Source organism: Triplophysa rosa, linkage group LG5 (assembly GCF_024868665.1).
Source record: "Triplophysa rosa linkage group LG5, Trosa_1v2, whole genome shotgun sequence".
In the NCBI taxonomy this organism is placed as follows: domain Eukaryota; kingdom Metazoa; phylum Chordata; class Actinopteri; order Cypriniformes; family Nemacheilidae; genus Triplophysa; species Triplophysa rosa.
In genome coordinates this window covers 6,389,629-6,413,492 of record NC_079894.1, presented here as the reverse complement: position 1 = coordinate 6,413,492, position 23,864 = coordinate 6,389,629, and the positions used below count along the sequence as shown (strand labels likewise).

Below are 23,864 nucleotides of genomic sequence, written 5' to 3'. Positions count from 1 at the left end.
GAGCGCGAGGCCTCTGCTGAAGTGCCTGCGTCGCGTCACGTCAACCGCCGCAGCCGTGTGGTGCGAGCAGCTGCCTGACTGACTGGCCGCAGTGGTCTTGCTGTACAACTATCCCCACAAAAAAACAGTCCACTGTTATGGTACTGGAGAGCCCCAGGAAGGGTCCGGTTGGCGCTGAGAAGAATAAATATTCGGGGCTGTTCGACCACGAATGAATGAATAACGTTGGCGCGAGAGAGCAGCGGACAAACGGACGGCGATAAACGTCCAGTTTCACAACAGCAGCAGCGGCTGACAGGTAAACATGATCGAAAGTCTTCATTTACTTTAACGTTTTGATGTATAGTCGTGTAACGTTATGTGTATTGTAATGACAGAAACATGTCGTCATTTGACACTGTAACGTTACAGATGTAAATGTCAGTTTAGCCGGTGGGCTAGTCAAGCTAACCAGCTTCCAGTGAGCTTCCGCTGTCACGGTAAATTTCTTTAAACCTTTGTGTCAACATAAACATGTTAATGTCTCTCACAAAATGACCAATGTCTCGTTAAACGACATTAGCTGAGTATTTTGGAAGGCTTATTCGTTTAGTGTTGGCTAATGTTACAGTATGACATAATGACATTTGTCCTGCTCATGTGAGTATGCAAAACAATGCAACTTAACAAAACAGCATTATGTACTGACCAACAGGAGGGAAGTTTTTTTTTTGCATATTATGCAATTGGCTATGTGAGTTAATATATATTAAATGGGAATTAAAGGAACATTCAATTTTTAAGAAGTGAACAAAAATCCTAATTTCCATTTGCCACAAGCAGGATTTTGAATAAAACTTAAATAAGAGTGAGTTAGCTTCAGCAAATCTTTTGATTTTGTAATAAAAACAATACTTGTAATGCCACCTAACAGCGTGTCATTTGTTTTTTCCAAATAACCTTTAAGCAATAAATAATAACATGCCTATTATCTATTGTGAGATTTGTGCTGATAAAGACAGGCGTACATAAACTTGTACAAACTTGCTTAAAACTGAGTGAAATCGTTAGATTCTAACCGTCTAGACTTTGTAAGCCATTACATGCAGGTCACCATGTTAACTTCCCTCTGTACCCATATTATGTTACCTTCAGTTGTGTAATATGAGTATCAACAATGTCTCTTGTTATGAGTTTGCTGTTTTTCTTGATATGTTAGTTTTTTTTTTACTGAATAGTGAAACTTGCTGCTATATTTGTAAGTCGCTTTGGATAAAAAGCGTTTGCTAAAAATGACTAAATGTAAATATTTTTTGTTTACTACCAAATGTCAAAAAAATCACCGGCAACTAAGGCATTGATGAACTGAACTGATACATGTTAAATTTGCAATGAAGTATAAAGTACAATTTTAGCTTTACTTTTCATTTATAACACAGCTGAAGGAATGCATAAGTCTAGTTCTGCTGGCTTGTTTGTTCTTTGTAACTGAACTTGAACCTAATCTTTATTTTTTAGGGTTGCACCGATATGCAAATTTTGGCCGATAACGATAACTCTTAGACATTGGAAGCCGATAACTGATGTATGGCCGATACACAGTATCTAAATATTAATATAAAATTCCCTAAGACTGAAACAAAAGGCAAAAAGTGGACAACGGCTTTTATTTGAAAACATTGACATAAGAAAACAAGGTAACCATTAGTTCTCTTTTTTCCCCTGAAAATCATGCACCAAGCCTACTTTACACTAGTTAACGATTATTTAACCTTCAAACTTTTCTGGTATGCTTTATTTAATAAACAAATTACACATGAGTGAAATTACAAAATATGCCAAAATATGAACAGGCACAAAGGCATTCAAGACAAAGTTTATCTTAAAAGCTGATTTTAAGGGTTTGAAGTTTCTTACCTCCCAACAACAGAAATACCCTCTGGAAAAAATGTGTCTAAATTTATAGCATAGATTAAAGCAAAATCATCCACGACAATTCTTCCTTCCAGAATGATTGCCCTTGATGCATTAACATTGAGAACATGGAGTTCAGGCAGGCGTATCTTCACGTGAAACTGAACAGGCCAACATCAATTCCACAGAAGTCTGCATCTACATTTGAGTCCGAAACATAACAAAAATAGGAAAGCGTGAGTTTTTCTCTGCCTTGAGACACCTCAGAGCTTTGGGCAAGCAAGAAGCATAATGACATATAACCAAGCTTTAAATCACAACTGCCAAAGACAGATGATAAAATATATAGTGAAAGAGTTACAAAACATTTAAAGGGCTATTTCACTCAAAAATGAAAATTCAGTCATCATTTACTCACCCAGGTTGTTTCAAACCTATATAAATTTAAAGCACAAAAAGAATTGTTTTAAGTCAAGAGACAAATATAGTATCGAAATACTCTTAACCTTAACCATTACTCTAATTGAACTAAACAAAACAGAAATACCAACAACAATTATGTTCTTCCAGAGCAACCCAGAAAGAATTTCTTAATAGCCACATGTCTTAACAGGTCTCAAGATGGAAAGCATTCAGACAGCAGTCTGTTTCAAACAATATGCTTTTGTTCCTATAATGTACACATTCATAAATAGTAATACTGTCTGTATCTACATACTGTACCTACATCAACAATGTTTTGCTAATAGCGCAGTAAGTGAATGATCATGACAGAAAGATAGTACTGTACTGTATTTTAACTGTGAACAGTGTGCAACTGAAGAAGTTTAACCAGAGGAAATGATTTATCGGCTAGAATATATCGGCCTAAATTAAAAAATGACCATTTATCGGCCGATACCAATATGGCTACCCCACATCTCCCGACCCAGCAAAGTACAAAGCATTGCTTAATACTGTAAACCATCCTGAGTTTAATTGAACTAGCTTCGATCTAGTAAATGTTTTTTTACACAATGTCTGTCAATCAGTGTATCATTTGAATGTTCCCCTAGAGTCAATCTGCCTCATATGTGTTTCCTATGCTCACATTTGTGATATACAATATTGTGATTCACATTCACGCAAAACAAGTAGGTGACATATTTAAAGAGTCGGATAGCGCCTCCCCTATTCCTTACCTGTTTCCACATCGCGGAAGTCACAGGGCTCTAAATATGTACACAGTGCAGCAGGGAAACAAGTTGTAAGTGCAAAAACAACTAAAATAGCAGTGCACCATTGATTTACATCACACACAAAGAAGCACCGCGGCAAACACACCTCACACAAACAAGCGGCTCTGACTAAAACACGTGCAAAACTGTATCGCACGCGTGCTACACTGGTACATTTATTCTTAGCACAGAGATTTTTTCGTAGCATGTGAGACATATACAGCTGTAAGATTATTTCCGAAAACAAACGACGTGTGCGCCACTGTGCGGGGGGTAGGGCGGAACTAAAGCACGTGTGCCCCCATTGCCAACAAAACACAGACATATGACTAGGTTAAGTTTCACTTACCGTGTGTGGTTCATGTCCGGCATCTTTTAGCGCTGGGACCGCTCCATCTCTCAGTTTCAAACGATCTCCAGATCCAGCATTATATCCACCATTTATATAACATCCATCACTAAAATGCAGTGAACAAACAAACACACCTCAACTTCTCTCACTATCACAAGAGTAACTAGCTGCAGCTGCAGGCCCACAGCGCAGCCAACCTTGACGCAGCGCAGCCAATCTTGATGGTAAGTGGGTCTTCCTATCGCTCATCGGTTGATGCGTGGTGGGCTATTTCTTTCGCCTGGCTGTGGCCGTGCTTTTCTGGGAGAATTGCCCAATAAGGGACTAAGAAAAGTTGTTTTTCATGTTCGAAAAAAACTTTCCGAAACCTATACGAACCTTGGGGGAGTTGACCATGTCAAGCATGAGAAGACAGCACGTTTAACATTTTAAAGAAGTCAGAATGCATGAAACACTGTTGCACATCCCCTTTAATCACTCGACGTTATTGTTTGGCAGCAGAGCGCGAGTTAAGTTTCACTTTTGTTTTGCAGCTTTATAGTCTTGTGGACAGCATCTCAGACGAGTTAAAGAACACAGCGTTCCTCCAGCCCCCATTTCAAGGCCCTTATCAGAAGTCAGCCCTGTGTCCTCCTCGCCGGAAACATTTCTTATCTGTAGCAGAACCCCTGACATGGTACTCTCAATTGATTGGCTATAGAATATGTTGTTTTAGCTTATTGGTTGATCTGTTAGGCTTTCCTCGAAATGACGTGATTTGATGAAACTAAAATACGACCCCTGTTATGCAAGTATATCTTGTGTTGTGAGACAGGTTACATTAGTTTATGCTTGTATAGCAAAAGGTCATTAAGTCAGACCAGGTGGGTCATCACAGAATGAGTTTAGGATGACAGAGGAAAAAAGGGATGAATGACATATGGTGAGCAGTGATGAAAAGACTTCGTCCTGAGGCAGAACTAGAACCCTCTGGCAGCTGCACTGAGGAGGACAATAGTGAACAAGATGAGTCCTCATCCCTTAGGGCGTCATGGTCCTGGGTGAGTGAGGAATGCAGATGAGACAAGCATTTGGTCATTGATATGTGGACATAAACAATATTTAACTGGTAATGATAATAATGACTGACACTGTAAATTAATTGTAAGCAGATTGATCTCTATCAGATTTACTTTGGGCTAATATTTAAGTTTATTTCAAGCTTAAAACTACATTTCTGTGCCACTGACTTTGGAGATTGGATTACATGTGTATATATATATATATATATACTGTATATTTGACAATTACGGCGATAAATCTGTGGAATTAATTGATTGTTTTTTTATGTATCAGTATTAGGTGAGATTATCTACATATCTGTTTGCTTGATTGCAAAAACAGAGGTCGCGTTAACCCGTCATTGACAGGTTTTTTTTACCAGTGACGGAAAAATCTGAAGGCCGTCCGTCATTTTGACAGATTACAATAAGAGCAATTTGTAACTCCCAAAAACAGAACAAGCCTTCAAAGACTGACGGCCTTTGAAAACTTTGAGCTGATTATGTTTGGACATATAGTTATTTATGTAAACTAGTCATCTTTGCTACATTATTTAATCCATGTATATTGGGATGTATTTGCTGTATTTGATGTAATTACGTTGAATTAATGTGGATGGTATGACTTCTTTTCTGCCCCATATGGCCATTGCCAAAACTGCACAAAAAGTTATGTTTCTGTTTTTGTCATGAATCTGCTGATGTTTTAGATGGATTTGTCAGAGTCTAATCCTCTGACATGTACATAATTGCAAAAAACAGCAGTACCCGTGTTATTTGTAGGCTTCTCCTAAATGCACATCCTCTTATGGCAAGTGTTATTAATTTTTTTGCTGTTTGTACTTCAGCTGTTTGTACATCTCCTTTCTTTCTCTTACTATAAACTTGAAAAATGTCACAACTGTGCACAAGCCTCTCAAAATGATGGCGAATGCTTCTCAGTTCCTGTAAACAGTGACTGTTAAGCTACAGTAGAAAAATGTCGGTTATCCATGGGTTTAAAGTCTGTTAAAGACCTTGTTGGGTCCCCTGTGGGTCAGCTTTAGTTATTTGCTTTTTTCCAGACTTTTGTGCACAAGATGTGTTAGAAGTTCATCTTGAGGTTTCCTTGATCTGATGTTAAAAATAACTTCCCTATTTTAATGTTGTTTGTTAGACCTCACAAAGACTTAAATGACTCCTTATGCTTCAGATGTTGTTAAATCAGAGTTACTCTTTGTCATTAGCATAATAATACATTCCCAAAATAACTCTTTGAACTTCAGTAACAATCTGCATCAGGATTAATTTAGTGTGTCGCCTCATACTGTGGCCTTGACTCTAAATCTGGGGGTGTTTTCTTGGATAATGTTCTGTTTTTATAACTAGAGTTTTGTGAGATTAGAATAAAAATTATAATATATAAACATGTTTAAACTTAACAGAATGCATATAAATCCATAACATGAATCTTTGTTAGAAAAAATACATGTTGTGAAATGATTGTATTTATTGGTTAACATCGCTTAAAGGTGTCATGAACTGGGCTTGTTTATTGTTTTATACTGTTGTATGAGGTCTACATATGACGTTTGCGTGGTTTTTACATGTTTGGTCACTATGATTGGATAGCAGTTTGCGTAGTAAACTTAGTTGGAGCCTTCTGTGAATTTGGTTAGACATGTAACGTTAGGTTACACATTATCAGGGAATATCAAGCGATCTCTAACAAAGCAATAGTGACGCATAGTACAAATATGTTTTACTCATTTACCCATTCCTGTCGGATCCAATATTGACTGCACAGCACTGCTTTTTAATTTTAGTCTCTCCGCAAATCCAGTGTCGACCTGTGCCTTGTTCACAAAGGAATCCGCGGTGAAATGAAGCAAACAAACGCTCAATGTTTTACCCACGTGAGTTGGAACGTCTTTAAAAATAAACTTCAACCACAATCCGAAGGAAAGTTATGCAGCGACTTCCACAACCAGGCACTGCACAATATTTTGCGATCGTTAACAGGATGATTATTGCTCGCTTGCTCTATCTCTAACAGTGGGTGGGGCTAGAGAAGTAGTCGTTGATATTCTTCTGTGGAGGCGGTTAGGGCTGAAACGATTCCTCGAGTTACTCGAGTAATTCGAATACAAAACATCATCGAGGAAATTTTTGTTGCCTCGAAGCTTTGTTTAATCCATTTAACTACAGTACACATGGAGCACTGCGTTTCCCCACGGACCGTTATTACTAATGCGCAGCCCGCTAAACTCTATACATGTTACAGCGCTCTCAAGTCTCACATATTCACCATGAGACACACGCATTTTAGTCTGTTCACACGCTCACACGTATTTCTCATGCTGATAAATAAGTGATAGCTTATTGAAATGGTGAACTGCTATTTTACTTAGTTTTAGTCTATTTTGCGAGTGAAACTTGTTTTCCGGCTGCATTGAGTCTGTAAAACTAGATGCGGACTAGCAGATGCCGAATCCTGTTATTTAAACATGCCATCTGGCTGTTCTGCCTGTCTGAGTGAATGAACTGCACAGTTTAACGTGCTACACGCGTGATGCTCATGAATTTTTCTGCGTCTGAGCTTTATGAGGACATGAACACATGAACGTCATCTCCAGAGTTGCTCTGAGAGTTTATTTTATAACATTTTATTGTTTGAGTAAAGAAACAGACATACTAAAAAATAAGCGTCTTCCGACAACCTGCCAAAATAAAAGTCCGGTTAACTCTGTATTTTATGTGGACAAATATATTACTATTTAATAGTAAAAAAATTAACTAAAAATAATTTAGATAAACTAAATGCATCATGCATAAGCTGAAGTTAGTTGTTTACCTTTGAAATTATTCTTTCTCTTCTTATTAATGTTTCTTATTTATACATTTGTATTATATCAGAATCAGAATCAGAAGAGCTTTATTGCCAAGTGTGCTTGCACACACAAGGAATTTTCTTTGGTGTTGGAAGCTTCTAGTACAGACATTCAACACAATGACAATACAATATAATACGATTTACAGTCTAAAAGATTCTAAATTGTGCATATATAAAATAAAGACTATTTTACAGAAAATGGGGGATAATAACATATAAGAGACATTGTACAGGGTAGTATATAGTAGAATAAACATATTAACAGATTGTATGTACACTTGTGCAAATGGATAATTTAGTAAGTAGAGGTAGTGTTATATACATGTATACATAAGATGTAGATATAATAAGGCACTATAGTGCACACTATAGGAGTAGTGGAAGTGGAATATTGCTCTTAAGGAGCAGTTATCTGTTTAGGAGGGAGATTGCCTGGGGGAAGAAGCTGCTTCTGTGTCTGGAAGTCCTGGTGTTTGGTGCTCTAAAGCGCCGGCCAGAGGGCAGCAGATCAAAGAGTTTGTGTGCTGGGTGTGTGGAGTCAATGATGATTTTTCTTGCCCTGTTTTTCACTCTGGAATCGTACAGGTCCTGAAGTGTGGGCAGAGGAGCACCAATAATTTTCTCAGCACTACGAACTGTCCGTTGTAGTCTTCGTAGGTCTGATTTGGTGGCCGAGCCATACCAAACAGTAATTGAAGTGCACAGAACAGATTCGATGACCACTGAGTAGAACTGGGTCAGTAGCTCCTGTGGTAGGTTGAACTTCCTCAATTGACGGAGGAAGTATAACCTCTGCTGGGCCTTCTTTACAATGGAGTCTATGTGGGACTCCCACTTCAGGTCCTGAGAGATGGTGGAGCCCAGGAACCTGAATGACTCCACAGTATCCACAGTGCTGTCCAGGATGGTGAGGGGAGGAAGTGATGGAGGGTTCCTTCTGAAATCCACTATCATCTCCACTGTCTTGAATGCATTCAGCTCTAGGTTGTTTTGACTACACCAGGCAGCCAGCTGAGCAACCTCCTTTCTGTAGGCAGATTCATCACCGTCTTGAATAAGGCCAATGACTGTGGTGTCATCTGCAAACTTCAGGAGTTTGACAGAAGGGTCTGTAGAGGTGCATTCGTTTGTGTAGAGTGAATATAGCAGTGGAGAAAGAACACATCCTTGAGGAGCTCCGGTGCTGATGGTACATGTGCTGGATTTAAATTTTCCCAACCTCACTAGCTGCTGCCTGTTCGACAGGAAGTTAATAATCCACTGACAGGTAGAGGTTGGCACAGAGAGCTGGGTAAGCTTGGGCAGGAGGAGGTCTGGGATTATGGTGTTGAAGGCCGAGCTGAAGTCTACAAACAGGATCCTGACGTAAGTCCCTGGTCTGTCTAGGTGTTGTAGGATGTAATGCAGTCCCATGTTTACTGCATCGTCCACAGACCTGTTTGCTCGGTAAGCAAACTGGAGGGGATCAAGAAGTGGTCTGGTGATGTCCTTCAGGTGGGCCAGTACAAGTCTCTCAAATGACTTCATGACCACAGATGTTAAAGCAACAGGCCTGTAGTCATTAAGTCCAGATATTTTGGGTTTCTTCTGTACAGGGATGATGGTGGAGCGTTTGAAGCATGAAGGGACTTCACACTGCTCCAAAGATCTGTTAAAAATATTAGTGAAGATGGGCGACAGCTGCTCCGCACAGACTTTCAGGCAGGAGGGTGAGACATTGTCTGGGCCTGGTGCTTTTCTGATCTTTTGTTTGCGGAAAAGCTGGCAAACATCCTCTTCGCAGATCTTAAGTGCAGGTTGAATGTCAAGAGGAGGTGTTAATGGTATAGCAGAGATAGGGTCAGGGCGGGTGTGAAGGGTGAGACTCTGCATTTCAAAACGACAATAGAAGTCGTTCAGGTCGTCAGCCAGTCGTTGATTACCCATAGACTGAGGGGATGATGGCTTGTAGTTGGTAATGTCTTTCAGGCCTTTCCACACCGATGCAGGGTCGTTGGCTGAAAACTGGTTCTTCAGCTTTTCAGAGTAGCTTCTCTTAGCTGCTCTTATCTCCTTTGTCAGTGTGTTTTTGGCCTGATTATACAAGACTTTGTCCCCACTTCTGTAAGCATCTTCTTTGGCCTGACGAAGCTGTCTCAGTTTCATTGTAAACCATGGTTTGTCATTGTTGTATGTTAAGCGAGTCCTGGTGGGAATACACATGTCCTCACAGAAGCTGATGTAGGATGTCACTGTGTCAGTTAACTCATCCAGATCAGTGGCTGCAGCTTCAAAGACACTCCAATCCGTGCAGTCGAAACAGGCTTGTAAGGCCCGCTCTGTTTCGCTGCTCCATCTCTTTGCTGTTCTTGCTACAGGCTTGGCAGATTTAAGCTTCTGTCTGTAGGTCGGAAGAAGATGAACCAGGCAATGATCAGAGAGACCCAGAGCTGCTCTGGGAACAGAGTGGTATGCATCCCGTATTGTGGTGTAACAGTGATCCAGAATGTTGCTGTCTCTGGTGGGGCATGTGATATGCTGCCTGTATTTTGGCAGCTCACGGGAGAGGTTTGCTCTGTTAAAGTCCCCAATAATAATAATAAGAGAATCCGGGTGTTGCTGCTCCGTGTCAGTGATGTAATCCGCCAGCTGTTGCAGCGCCGCGCTCGCACAAGCATGTGGAGGAATGTAAACATTCACGAGAATAAATGAGGAAAACTCGCGTGGCGAATAAAAAGGTTTGCAGTTGATAGAGAACGCTTCTAAGTACGAAAAGCACATCTTCTTCAGTGTTGTTATATCTCTGCACCAACCTTCGTTTATATAAAAACATAATCCACCACCACACGTCTTCCCTGTTGACTCGGCAATGCGATCCGCTCTGAACAGCTGAAAACCCGGCAGATGTAACGCGCTGTCCGGTATGGTGTCATTGAGCCATGTTTCTGTGAAACACAGCTCAGCGGAGTTGGAAAAATCTTTGTTTGTCCTGGTGAGTAAGTGTTTTTCGTCCGTTTTGTTGGTAAGGGAGCGGACATTCCCCAGGTGTATACTCGGCAGCGGGGTCCTAAATCCGCATCGTCGGAGTCTGACGAGCACACCCGCTCGCTTTCCCCGCTTGCGTCTTTTAGAGCGTTTGTATAGAGCTGCCGCTCCTCCGAGTAAAATGTCCAGTAAGACGTCTGAATTTTCAAAATTAGGGAAAAGATTGATAGAAGGGCATTGCTTAATGTTAAGCAATTCGTCCCTGGTAAAAGTGATTAAAGAAGAGTAGCTTAAAACAGGAAAAACAAACAAAAAAGACATAAGTACTAGAGCACTCCAAACCGAGGCAGCCATCCGCGGCGCCATCTTGATATTGGTACATATTGCATGTTGAATGTAATATGACAATGTAATGTAATAAATGGGTTAACTTTTCACAGATATTAATGTATGCAATTTCAGCAATAAAGCTGCAGCCCTAGAGGCGGTGTTTAGCCTATCTATGACAGGTGCATTCCAGGACATGGCGTTCGCTGGGCCTGGTGTCAATAAAAGTTGTAATTTCAGTAACAAGTGCGTTTTCAGTTCTGACACTTACAGGATGTTCGCTTGAATACGATTACCTCTTATATAACAAAAGCTCTGGTTAAAATTGATGTCTTAATTCATAACACCTTTAAAATCTTAAATGTACATGATTTAAATTAAAATCATTTGTTATTAGGGATTCACTTAACAATAAAGGTTTAGGATGCCTGTCAATAATAAACATACCAGCTTGTGTCCTCTCAGCTGACATTATTAGTGCCACTGAACTTGCACAAAAGTTCAACGGTGTGTGTTTGCTTTTATTCTCGTGAAACAGATACTGGAAGTATTCCAGCAATGCAAGATAAATGTGCATTGATCGTTTACACTTAAAGTTTGTCAGAAAACTGAATGGTTGTTTCCCTCCTCCCTTACTCATAGGACACAGCTGTTTGTATTTAATTTGTTCTCTTTGCTCACCTTTTCAACTGTGGTTTTGGAAAACATTCAGACCGCCAAATAGCAAACAGCACTGGGCTCTTCTGTAAGTCCCCTGATAACGGCTTAAAAGGCACGTGGCCAAAGAGAACTTATAATTTCACTTTCACAATGAGTTCAATTCTTACTTTACAAGAAGGAATATTGCTTGTGTGCAATGTTTATAGACGTCTCGTGGTGAAATACTTTTGTCATAGTAACGTTTCACTTTCTGTTCCTGTGTGTAGACTGACACCATGAATTACGTGGGGCAGCTGGCAGGCCAGGTGCTGGTGACTATGAAGGAGCTGTATAAGGGCATTAATCAGGCCACGCTCTCAGGCTGCATCGATGTAGTGATGGTCCGCCAGAAGGACGGCTCCTATCAGTGCTCTCCTTTCCACGTCCGCTTTGGCAAACTAGGTGTGCTACGCTCCAAAGAGAAAGTGGTGAGTGTTCAAGAAATTGTTTGTAAATGCTCTCTTATTTGCAAGTCGGTTTGGAAACAAGCTTTTTGATAAATGAACAAAAAATGAAAAAAAAGATAATTCCGTTCTGTTCTATTTCTGTAGTGCTTTTCATCACCTGCATTGTTGCAAAGAATCTTTATAGAACATATTTTTAGCACAAAAACAGGATTGTCAAAAAAATAAAGGATATCAAAATTATACAAAAAAAAAAATTTGGAGTAGGACCATGTTAAAATGAGCAAAAACGCTTAAGCTGTTATAATAATAACGTTTCTGTGTTAATGCAGATGTATTAAGCAACCTGAGGCTTTGAAAACTTTTGTAAAAAGCCCGAATAATTCATTTTAAATCCAGGGGAGTTATTGTCAATATAATTGATCTGAGCTATCGACAATATTTGCTTTCTGGCCTGAAATCCATGACAGCATTAATCCCCATAGTCCTGCAGTGAAATGGTTGGATGAAAGAACAAACACAAATTTATTCAAAGAATCTCTGCTTTAATCCAAAATGTCCTGATGATTCTCCGACCCTTTATCTAAAGTCTCTCTTTGTGTAAAAGCGTCCATCAGATGTATAAACGTAAAATGAGGTGATGGTTCATTTCAAAGTACTCATACTTAACAGTGTGCACGCCGGCCAGTGTCTTTACAGATAAATGTTCCTCATTGGCTCTGGCAGAAACGCATCTCTTTTTTCACTGTTTGTGACACAGTATTCCAGCGGGGGGTTGAGAGTCTGCTGCATGTAAACAGATCCAGTTTTTCATGTTTTGTGTTGTAGCTTTTGTTTGACCGAACAGGCCGGGTAAATGCTTACATCTGTCTGAAAAGACAGGAAAAGGATCATTTATTTATTACTGCAGTGGTGGATGGGCTCTGACCGTGTTTTATCCTGCTTATTTAAACAGAGTGAAATGTTGTTTCTGTTGTTGTTGCTGAGAAAATGGTCAGTGGACATGAACTGTGGATTCTCATTTGTGCTAATTCAAGAATATACAATTATGAACGCATTCTGGTCATATTGAAAGCATTCTGCTGTTTTTAATCACCTACAGTACAGAGACAGCATGTGTTGTTGTGTTTTGCATAAAACATTTAGCACCGCGCATGAAAAACAGCACAGAATGGGGGGATGGAGCAGTTCTCACCAGCTACAGGATGTGTGAAGAGGTTTCGAAAAAGGAAAGAAGTGGTCGCTATGGCAACAGGTTTCTCTGAATAAGAAGAGAGAGGAAATGGAGGGAGAGAGAGGTTTTGTCAAGGTTACTTCTGTGATTGGGAGACGGTCATAGAAACACATCTGTAATGTTTCTAAATGTATTTTAAGCCCAATGCTGCCATTTTAATCTCGCTGCAGTTTTCATCCACAGAGAATGTGGCGTAACCCCATCACCCAAAGCGCAGATAAGAGACCATTGACCTCTTACCATGATGAAATGTGGTAATAAACAAATAAGGTTGTAGATACAAAAGTCATTCAAAATCTTGACAACATTCGCTTCTCGTCTCGTGAAATGAGATCTAGATCTTTTGTAGGAGAACCTTCCGTTTAAGATTTACTCGAGGGCAATGATTTATACAGATATTACAATTCTGCCCCATTACTCTGCACACATGAATCACCAAGCAGCCCTGAAACTAAGTCTCGCAGGTCCCCAATAGACAAAAACAAATCTGCTGTGAGACGAGCCCACAGAAAAACTGAGAAAACTGAAAGGGGACCTAAATAAGTATCCCCCTGGACTTCTAACTGAAGGATAATGTTTCTGTGGATGTCATTGGAAACTAAGCTAAGCTCGAGGTAAGGTAGCCGTTCTGCTGGGCCGTGTAGCGCCGCTGTATCAGGATTGTGATGTGATCCTTATTGCAGGTCAGCTGACTGCAGCACAAATTCATTGATTGTGTTTGGTGCCTGGATCCGAGTTTGGGTGAGCGGGGTGAAAAGTCACAAGTTCCGATGGGAATTGCAGGGTAAATGTCAACTGATATTGGCTTTTTAAGGTCGCCTGAAACATATACCATGCAGAGATGTTTTTAATAAATATAAAAAGGCACGTTACAAAGGTCAGACGTCTGATTTAGAAAGAAGGTGTCAGATATTTATAAATGGCAAGAGTCTCTCGCTTCATGAGTTATGAAGTGTAACTTATGAAAGTATGAATGTGAGGCTTAATCTGTTGGTGGCTTTTGAAATAAACCGGTTTTACAAATGAATCCTCTGCAAATCTTTTAGATTGACATAGAGATCAATGGGGAGCCTGTGGATCTTCACATGAAGCTTGGAGATAATGGAGAAGCCTTCTTTGTGCAGGAAACCGAGGAGAAGAATGTAAGTGTCCTTTACAGGAAGTTGCATAAACCGTACCTCAATATTTGCTATAGCTAAAACCTAAAGTGGCTTTTTGTTTTGAAATATGTAAAACGTGTTGACACGGTCTCCTTTTTTGTAGGAGATTGTTCCAGCTCATCTGGTCACCTCACCCATCCCCACTGATGCTCACCTGTTTTGGATCGGAGGTGATCACAGGCAAAGTCAGAACCTGGATGACGACCCACTGGACCCTGAGGATCCTCCAGAGCCCTCTGTTTCCAGCACAGGGGCTGCTAAAAAGAAGAAGAGGCGGAGGAAGAAGCACAAAGGCGATCCGCGGCGTGAGGAGCTGACCCCTCCTGTTGCCATCAGCTCCACTGCGTCGACAGACGACATCTTTGAGATGGACCTGAGTTCTGATGAGGAAGTCAACACCAGGTAACTAACAGATATACAAATCAGACATCAAACTGATGGTTTGGACCACGTGAACAGACTATTCTGCTGAATGCTTGATTCTGCTGCACTTTAGTCTATACTCTATACAGTACATTAATTTGCCGGTTGGCTCCTCTACAACAATGTTTGTGGAGACTTTCCTGAAATATGATTTTGGACTTGTACAAAAGTCTTTTTTGTCACACTTTATATTAAGTTACACAAATTAATTATTAAATACTTGCTTATTAACTTGCATAATGGTTGTATATTAGTACATACAGTATAAAGCACATATGAATGCCTTATTCTGCATGACCTTATTCCACATCCCTTAAATCTTATATGCAGTAATTAGGAGTTTAATGAGGCAAAAGTCGTAGTTAATAGTTAGTTAATGGCGAGAAACTGGCCCTAATCTAAGGTGTGACCCATTTTTTCAGATCATCTTCAATCAGTACAGTTCGAGACATTGATCCCAAGTTACCAACAGTATGTCATTCTTTGGACAACTACCCTTATTCTGATGGTGACTGGTCTCCTTCAGATAGGTTTGTATCTGATCTTTACTCTCACACATTTACAGGTACACTGTAAAAAACAACTTAAAAACTTAAGTTAGATAGCTTCATTATATTTTTAAGTTAAATCAAGTTAGCTTTATGAGTCAAATTAAACTTACATTAAATTGAACTGACTTTAAAAATCTAACTAGATTTTCTAAGTCAGTTGAATATAATTAAGTTTAACATACTTGCATATACAGTGTACTTGCATATGTTTGATGAGAACACTTCTGTAAGACATTACCATTTTTCAGTTTTTGTTAATCTGTATATCTAAATTGGTGTTTTTTTGTGCAGTCATGTCATGGCCTTTTCTCCAAAGAGTGACTCTGAGCTGGTGGTTCGGCCCTCAGAGTGTCTGCTTAAAATGGAGTCACACATGCAGTGGACGTGGGGAGAGTTGCCAGAATCTACCAGGGTAAATTGCATTTTTTTTGCAGTTCATTTTGAATTTTATTTCCTTTTTTATTCAAATGAGTAATACAGAGGTCCATATGAAATCTGTGCATTGAGATTTTTTTTACATTAATACAATTTAATTGAGTTCCTATATAATCGTAACTTATTGTTTGTATAGTTCTACATTTTGGTGAATGTTTTCAATTGTGAATAGTCGTAATTATGAAAAGTAGCTCACAGTTTTTACTTCAAAATCAGCATAGAAAATTTCTACATAAAAACGTGCCATGCATTTTTAAATTGTCGTATTACTATTCCCTATTACTATTACTATTATCAGTTTCTAAGTAAGGTCATGATTACACTTCAGCACGTTGCCCCTCTGAAAATTGCCAGGTTTCTAAGAAGAAGATAGAGCTGCCGAAGACCGTGACCATAATGCCTTCAGAGAACACTCACTTCAGAGTCATCCTGAGCTCTGAGGCCATGGAGAGAGATGACAGAGGACCAGCCTCAGGGGCTTCTGACTGTACCATAGTTAAACCTGAACCCCGCACCCCTGTGACTCCCAAAACTCCCACAGAGTCAGAGTTGGAGATGGTGCCCAGCGCAGTGATGACCTCCACTCCTTCAGACAGCCCTCCTGCCGGCTCTGCTGTTCCTATAGGTGGAGAGGTGGGAGATGCTGCTCCCAAGACTGACTCACCCTCCAAGAAAAAAGGTGAGCTTGTTCATGTTTTCTCACGATACCTTCTAGGATATTCTGCCCGCAGTTAGTCTGATTGGCTTGTCAGTGACGTTATCTTGATCTGACAGCAGACGTGTGGGAAAAGAGATAAAGTTGCAGCTGATTCATGTTGAGCAAGCCTGATGTTGTTGCATCCTAGATCAAATCTAAAACATTGCAGCCGTCATGATAATGTTGGCTCGGTTGTAGCACACTGAGAGCTAGTTACTAAAGCAATAAGTAAAATGGTAAAAACACTAAAGACTCGAGTGGCTTATTGCTTTTATAAAACAGTGGCAATAATGCGATGATAAAAGACACAACTGCTCAGTAAATTCACTTACATTTATTATTTATACTCGGAGTAAACTGTTCTTCAAACAAGTGATACTTTAAAGCACATTATCCTGCAGGCTGGTTTGGGTCGCCAAACAACACATCAACTTGGCACATTAATGCAGAATGTGCCGGGTTTAGATATGAGTTTATCTGTATTTTATGACGACTTAAAAGTTTTGCAAAGCAAGTTACAGCTTTCTGTGCTGGTAAGATTATTGTTGTAAACTAAAGCGCTGACTGTGAATTTGTTGTTCAGGCGTCCCAAAAAGGAGTCAGCACCAGGGCCCTGAGGACATCTACCTGGATGACCTCAATGTGCTGGAGCCCGATGTTGCTGCTCGCTATTTCCCTAAGAGGTATAACAGAGTCCTACATCTCACCTACATGCGGTTGAGATGACATAATGTCAGAGCAGTTCATAACAAATCAGGTGTCTTGCGTGACCTTTTCTGCATTATGACTTGTATGTGATGAATGCTGAATGTTTTTGTGTGCGTTTGTAGTGAGTCTGACCCCAGCTCCAAGCACTGGATGGATTCTGGGATGCACTCAGGCTCTCAGTCGCCGCAGTCTGTCGGCAGTGCTGCGGCTGACAGTGGCACTGAATGCCTGTCTGATTCTGCCAGTGATCTCCCTGATGTCACTCTGTCTCTGTGTGGAGGACTCGGTGAGAACGGAGAGATTTCCAAAGGTAACTCGACATCTGATGTTAGTGTGAACTCACTAATTCTGCTCTATTCGTTTAAAACACCGTTTCTGCTTGTTTCTAGAAAAATTTATGGAGCACATCATCACGTATCATGAGTTCGCTGAGAATCCAGCTATCATAGACAATCCCAATCTGGTTGTAAAAATAGGAAACAGGTGGGTTTGGATTTCAAACAAGTGAACTGTGTTTGTTGTAAACGCTAGTGAGCTGCCTATGTGGGCGCCATACGGTGGGTTTTGGAGCCGAAACACTTAGCAACTTTTGTTCTTGTTATTTTAGGTATTACAATTGGACACTGGCTTCCCCTTTGATCTTAAGTTTGCAGGCATTTCAGAAGAATCTACCCAAGGTATTTGCTCTTCCTAATAGGATCATTTATTACTCGGATAGTTCTTTGAAGTTTGTTTTGTAGTTATTGTGCCGGCTGAGTGGGCAAGTCAAGCAGCTATTGTCAATGATCTATTCAGGCTACAGAGGAAGCGTGGGTAAAAGAGAGGATGCCAAAGAAATCCGGCCGCTGGTGGTTCTGGAGGAAAAGAGCAGACAGCACTAATAAACAGGTAAGACCGCAATATCAATAGAGCAGATTAGTTGAGCAAGCGTTTGCAGAGCGTTCTGTAAATGAAAAGAACAAAAACAACTTTGTTTGGACATAAAGGTTTTGTTCCTACTCATTGATTACAGGTCAATGAAGAGCTTTAAGCAGTTATTGGACTTTTAATCCCACCACATTACACCACTTGTGTTCAGACCCTGTGGGCCGGTCAATTACACGAGAATCAACTTTCACATAATGAACAAAAGGATGAGGGCACATCTTTGTTGTATAGAGGATGAAAAGCAGTTGCCTCTGGAGTTCTTTCCTCTAGAGCTTTTTCAGCCTACATCAGACTCATTCGCTGCCCTCATACGGCGCTTCTGAAATTAGCATGACACCGCAGTGTGGAATTTTACAGCCTCCATGTGGAAATAGACCAGGCAGCTCATAATCGTTCTTCAATTAATCTCTTTAACCTGCATGTGAGGGTGAAAACAACGCTAGAGGTCATGAAATCACAACATTGTTGATAGTTACGGTTCATAGAAGCTCTGAACAACAAAACCAAATGTACAAATGTACACACACACATGTATATATTTTTTGATGTTTGATTTGTGTTTTGATATGTTGTATGTGTTATGTTATACAGTCGGAAAGCACCGAAAAGTTGGAAATAAAACAGTCCCAACTGGAGGAACGCAGCTCGTCTTTGTCATTGGAAAGCCATGCCCGCAAGTGAGTCAGAAGCGCTGAATGATGGACAGGCACAGCATCTGCATTTCCTGTCTGTCCCCCACAATGCCATTTTCGTAGAATACATGCAGATATTAAAGACAACCATAACTCATAAAAAGTAACCGAAGGTTGTAGATTGGAACACGCAACTAGCTGTGTCATCGTGCTGGGCTATAAAAAAACGAGTAAACGATAGTTATCAGTTTTACCCTTGACCCTTTCTCGGACCGCCAACTACAGATTTTCCACCTCAATGTAGAGGAAGTGAATCAGGACAACCCAGCCAATTTTAGGTCTCAATCTCTGTGGTGTTCTTGTATTCTAAATTAGGAACGTGGATACGGTTGCAAATTTAGTTCACTGGTTCCCTGTTTGCACAGAGTGGACACCAGGGATTCGTCCAGCGATGAGGAGGGGAAGGAGGTGAGCGCTGCCGCATCATCCATGGAGTGTAAGGTCCAGTCTGAACCCCACGGCCACACCTCAACTCACGCTTACCGCAAGTCCCTGCGCCTCTCCTCTGACCAGATTGTGAGTCTCTTTGTAAGCCAGTTTATGCTAGAAGTGCTAAACTTTTTGTAGAAGCCAAGAACTCAAATCTGGTTTTGAGATTCAGGACTTGTGTTTCCTGCGGTGGAAACATGGGGCTTGGTCAAAATCTATTGTTAAAAGATCCCTGAATCTTCCTCTTGAGATATTATGTAAAAGTCAACTCAGTGACTCATTCTGAAAGGGTTTGTATCATTGCTCTGCACTAGAGCTCCCCCTGTTGGCAGATTCAGAGGCAGTTTTGCAATAGAACTTTTACATGCAAGCCTGTTTCTAAATGAATGATGTGATGAATAAATGAAGACCTTGTAGTGAAAATTTCCAGATTGAATTGTGTAAAAACAGGGCCGAGTTGAAAATAGTCTTTAATAAATGAACAGCATGAGTATATATTGACCGAAGCAGCGGGCTTGGGGAACATTTGCTGTTGCCATGTTTTTAGTCTAGTCTAATCTTGGCTGAAAAAGCAAAGATTAACAATGAACTGATCAGTGAATAATGAAGGTAGTTTACCCACAGGCTAGTCTGAAATTAAAGGAAGGGCCCAATGATGTCACGTTCAGCATCACAACACAGTACCAGGGCACGTGCCGCTGCGAAGGCACCATCTACCTTTGGAATTGGAATGATAAAGTCATCATCTCAGACATCGATGGAACCATCACCAAGTATGTATTTCATTCTATTTGATCAATTAAAAACATCCGCCCGTGTTGTATACGTGTTAGGGCTCAGATTAATTGTTCTTTGTAATTAGTTTGTTTTTGAGGCAAGCGTTAAGGAAAAAAGGCTGAGGTGCCTCTAAATGTTGTTTCTCAAAATGTGCTCGCTGCCTGGTTTTTATTGCCAAAAACCACAAAAAGGGTTTTTTAGACGAAGGCAGAGCTGGCTGTATCAAAACAAGCGCTTTGAGTACGTGGGCAAATAACGAACCACTAATAATGGTCTCGCATCGCTGTCCTCTCTACTAATGCTCTGAACATAGACAACGTGTGATTTAACGGACAACGTCCGACCACCGCCGTTTGATAGAGTTCACAGTTCTAGGGTTAGCGCGACACCACTCATCTTTGGTTTTTAATTACTGCAAAGCCAGCTGTAATATCGACTTGCTTATGCAAACGAATGCTTTCCGCCTCCAGACATGTGCCCTCAGTGGCTCGTGGGCGGCAACATCAAACAGACAGATTGACTGCCGCTTATTATTTTTCTGACCCGCTTGCCTGACACATCTCGCCGAGGCTGTGAAGCAGGGCGGCTGACTGTGGTGCGCCCAGACCAGGGTTGGACTAGGAGGATGTCACCATAATGAGCCAATTTAAATCTTGCTTTCTCGTAATGCCACTCATACCGAGTTGAGATAAAATGCTAAAGCGGGCAGAAGATCCTCATTAGTAGACGACACCGAGTTTTGCCCAAGCTGAGAAGAAATCTCTCTCCTTCACAAGTCTATTAATTCGGCGAATAAAACGAAGGTCAGAAGCTATATTTAGGAATCCGGTTGAATGAGACTCGGACTTGCCGCGCTGGAAGGTTTTGCTGTTTGTCTCTGTTTGTGTTGGTACATGTCATGTTAAACCCGATGTCTGTGTGCTTGCAGATCAGATGTTTTTGGACAGATTTTGCCTCAGTTTGGGAAGGACTGGACGCATCAGGGCATTGCAAAACTGTATCACTCTGTGGCTGAGTGAGTTTCGATGCTTGAACTTTGTTCTTAAGTGCAGGGCACAAACAAGAAACGGTTTTAAGACGGATTCTGACAAAAAAAAACTGTGATGAAACATTTTGTGTTTTCCAGAAATGGATATAAGTTCTTGTACTGCTCAGCCAGGGCAATTGGCATGGCAGACATGACACGAGGGTATCTGCAGTGGGTAAATGACGGCGGTATCATCCTGCCCCGTGGACCCCTCATGCTCTCTCCCAGCAGCCTCTTCTCTGCATTTCACAGGTGTCATACTTATACCTTATACTTTTCGTGATCAGAATTCATGTAAGTTTTGTTTACTCGGTGTCTTTTTTCCTTTAAGGGAGGTGATCGAGAAGAAGCCGGAACTCTTCAAAATCGAATGTCTTACTGACATCAAGAACCTTTTCTTTCCCAACAAACATCCCTTTTACGCCGCATTTGGAAACCGAACAAATGTGAGTTTGACCGCAGTAAAATTACTTTTCCTAGTGAGTGCCGACGCATGCTGACGTCAGCGGGCAGGCGAAAGAACAGTGTTGTTTGAGGCGATGATGTCACCTTAGAAGCGCTGTCCCCTCAGGATATGTCCTGGGTCTTGGACTGTATGACCAGCTGCAGTCCCGCTGATCATTCCCAGCTGAATAAATGATGATGTTTGGGTGGAGTGAGATTCTATGAAAACATGTTGCATAATAAATCAGTGAATGTCAGAGTAATGTGAAAACGGACATTTCTGTTCAATGTCAGTGTTCGTGATAAAAACAGCTGTTATCGTTCATGGCTGATGCTTGGATCCTCCGACTCTATCTTTCAGGACGTCTTTGCCTATAAAGAGGTCGGAGTGCCACTCTGCCGGATCTTTACAGTCAACCCCAAAGGAGAGCTGATACAGGAACAAACCAAGGGCAACAAGTCTTCGTAAGTACTTTCAGCGCTACATAAAAGTGCTTTGAAATTACTTGGATTACTTGGTTTACGCTCTCTGTGTGTTTGTTTGTGTGCAGGTACAGCAGGTTGAGTGAGCTGGTGGATCATGTCTTTCCCTTGCTGAGTAAAGAACAAAGCTCGGCTTTCAATTTCCCAGAATTCAGTACCTTCTGTTTCTGGCGTCAGCCCATCGCTGAAATCCGTCCTGAGGACCTGATTTTATAGACTGTCCCCGGAGGCCCATTTTCAGTCGCTAAATCTAAAACACGCTTAACAATCTGTCATCCGTACCACTTAACCGATACTCTAGATGAGACGCATGAACTGCACAAAAGCACCTCTAACGTTTTCAACTAGTGTGAACACCAAAATAGTTCAAATGCAACACATTGCATATAAGGAATCTAGGTTGAGCTTTCTCCAACAAACAACAAATGTACTTGGTGCTGCTCTGTCTGTGAGACCATTAACAAAATGTAACATTCTGTATTATTTTGATTTAGCTGCTATGAGTTTGGCTGCGTCAGCTCTGAAGGAATCTATTGCTGATGGGCTAATGTTTACACTATTAGTTAGTATTATCTAGAATGACCAATAGCTAGCAGAATGACTATGACAGATGAGTGTGCACTTGTTGGCATAATGCTGTATGTTATGCATTGGTTATTTATATAGATAGGCATTAGTTAGAATGAACTACACTCACTGCCTGTAAGACGTGGTGAAGGTATGCCAGTTTGAATATGCATTGCCAGATGGTGGGAAATGAGCTCAGAGACTCTGACACTGGGAAGTATGAGTGCCAGAACACACCGCTCATCATTTAAATTACTCCGCTTATACTGACTAGAGTCCTATGAAAGTTACACCGAGCGATCCGTCATAATTGGGGTTTCTGGTATTGTTTCTCTGCCGTTGACATTTTCATCGTCTGGCTGCTGCAAAACGCCTTGCCGATCGCACTCAGCTGCAGCCAAGAGAGGAAAAACAACACATTTTGCACTTAACTCGTGATTGGAAGGAAATATCGTTCGAAGCTTTTCAGCGGTCTTTTGCACAACGCAAATATTTGATCACTTTCAGATCCTTTAAGTCAACTTCAGCAAGATATCTGTATTAAGTTATGAAGAGTGTAGAATATATTTGCTTTCATTTTGAAGGTATGGTGTTATACCTTAATGTAGGTCGTAGTGGTTTCAAACAGTTGTTGACTTTTCAAAGGCCTTTCTTTTTTTCTAATAATCAGGCCTTTGCATGCTTTGTTTGAGAAATGAATATGAGAGATGTAACCAGTTTAAAGGGTCATGCCATTGTACATTTTCACTATTCATGCACTCGTGAGTTATTTTTATTACAAAATCTTGAAGTTGATGAGCAAGTGCAGGAAAGGAGTGTGACTTGACTGAAGTAATGAGCTCTTTATTCAGTAGCTGAGGTCTTGGCCCTTGACTAACTGTTATGTTTTAAAGACATCTTTCTTAATCATTTGTCGGGTTCCTTTAAGATCTCTAAAGGGTAGATGTTTTAGAGCACCGTGTGCTGAAGTTTACAGTAGATGTACAAACTGAGAGCACAGTGAAATTATTTCTTTGTCTATTCATTTAAGAAAAACAATTATTTAGGGAAATATTTGGCCATTACATGGTGAAATTGACTGTTGTAATTTAATATTGTCTGCAGTTGTGATGTTTGCAAGTGAAATCTGTTAACAAAGAAATCACATTCTTTCTATGAAAGTAATACCTCTTGTGTGGGATGAACACACTTACGAATTTAAGATTAATGAAAGACAAAAATTAAAAAAAAAAGCTATGGAAACTGCTGTTATAAGTGCTGAATGTTTTCATTATTTCTCTTGATCTTTGCCTTTTGTTTTACTTGCTTTTATTTCTAGCTGCTTTCTTGGTTTTGATGTGTAGCTTCACATTGCATTTGGACAGCATAAGTTCCTTTAAGTGGATAATTGTATTGTTTGGACAATGTTTATGAATCTATTAAAGATGTATTTACTAAAGCAGGGGTCTTCAATGTTTTTCGGGGCAAGGACCCCTTAGATGAGAGATGCATGGAGCAGGGTCCCCCTTATACTAAATGTGTAAACGGAGCTATTTAAGTAGA

The 23,864-nt window shown here is 40.6% G+C and overlaps 1 protein-coding gene across 5 annotated transcripts; it reads left to right on the top strand.

The window, feature by feature from the left end:
- On the top strand, positions 1-23,759 carry lpin2 (lipin 2). Of its 5 annotated transcripts, XM_057335213.1 has the most exons (21): positions 1-298; positions 412-479; positions 11,592-11,792; positions 14,049-14,144; positions 14,266-14,564; positions 15,008-15,115; positions 15,428-15,548; positions 15,926-16,250; positions 16,852-16,951; positions 17,099-17,286; positions 17,366-17,459; positions 17,584-17,653; positions 17,772-17,864; positions 18,495-18,580; positions 18,961-19,111; positions 19,649-19,797; positions 20,730-20,816; positions 20,928-21,080; positions 21,160-21,274; positions 21,634-21,737; positions 21,824-23,759. In XM_057335213.1, the coding sequence occupies exons 3-21, from the start codon at positions 11,601-11,603 to the stop codon at positions 21,969-21,971; spliced, it is 2,679 nt and encodes an 892-aa protein (XP_057191196.1). In that variant the 5' UTR covers positions 1-298; positions 412-479; positions 11,592-11,600; the 3' UTR covers positions 21,972-23,759. The 5 variants fall into 5 exon arrangements, with proteins under 5 accessions (XP_057191196.1, XP_057191195.1, XP_057191194.1 ...); XM_057335212.1 differs by lacking the exon at positions 412-479 and having other exon boundaries at positions 2-298; XM_057335211.1 differs by lacking the exons at positions 1-298; positions 412-479 and adding an exon at positions 4,022-4,138.
- The last annotated feature ends 105 nt before the right edge of the window (positions 23,760-23,864 follow it).

Excerpts from the sequence above, each read along its gene's own strand:
- lpin2 (XM_057335210.1), top strand. The coding sequence starts at position 4,395 with ATGAAAAGACTTCGTCCTGAGGCAGAACTAGAACCCTCTGGCAGCTGC. Across the intron at positions 17,460-17,583 it reads GTTGTAAAAATAGGAAACAG|GTATTACAATTGGACACTGG; the intron begins GTGGGTTTGGAT and ends TTGTTATTTTAG. Across the intron at positions 17,865-18,494 it reads CAGACAGCACTAATAAACAG|TCGGAAAGCACCGAAAAGTT; the intron begins GTAAGACCGCAA and ends TATGTTATACAG.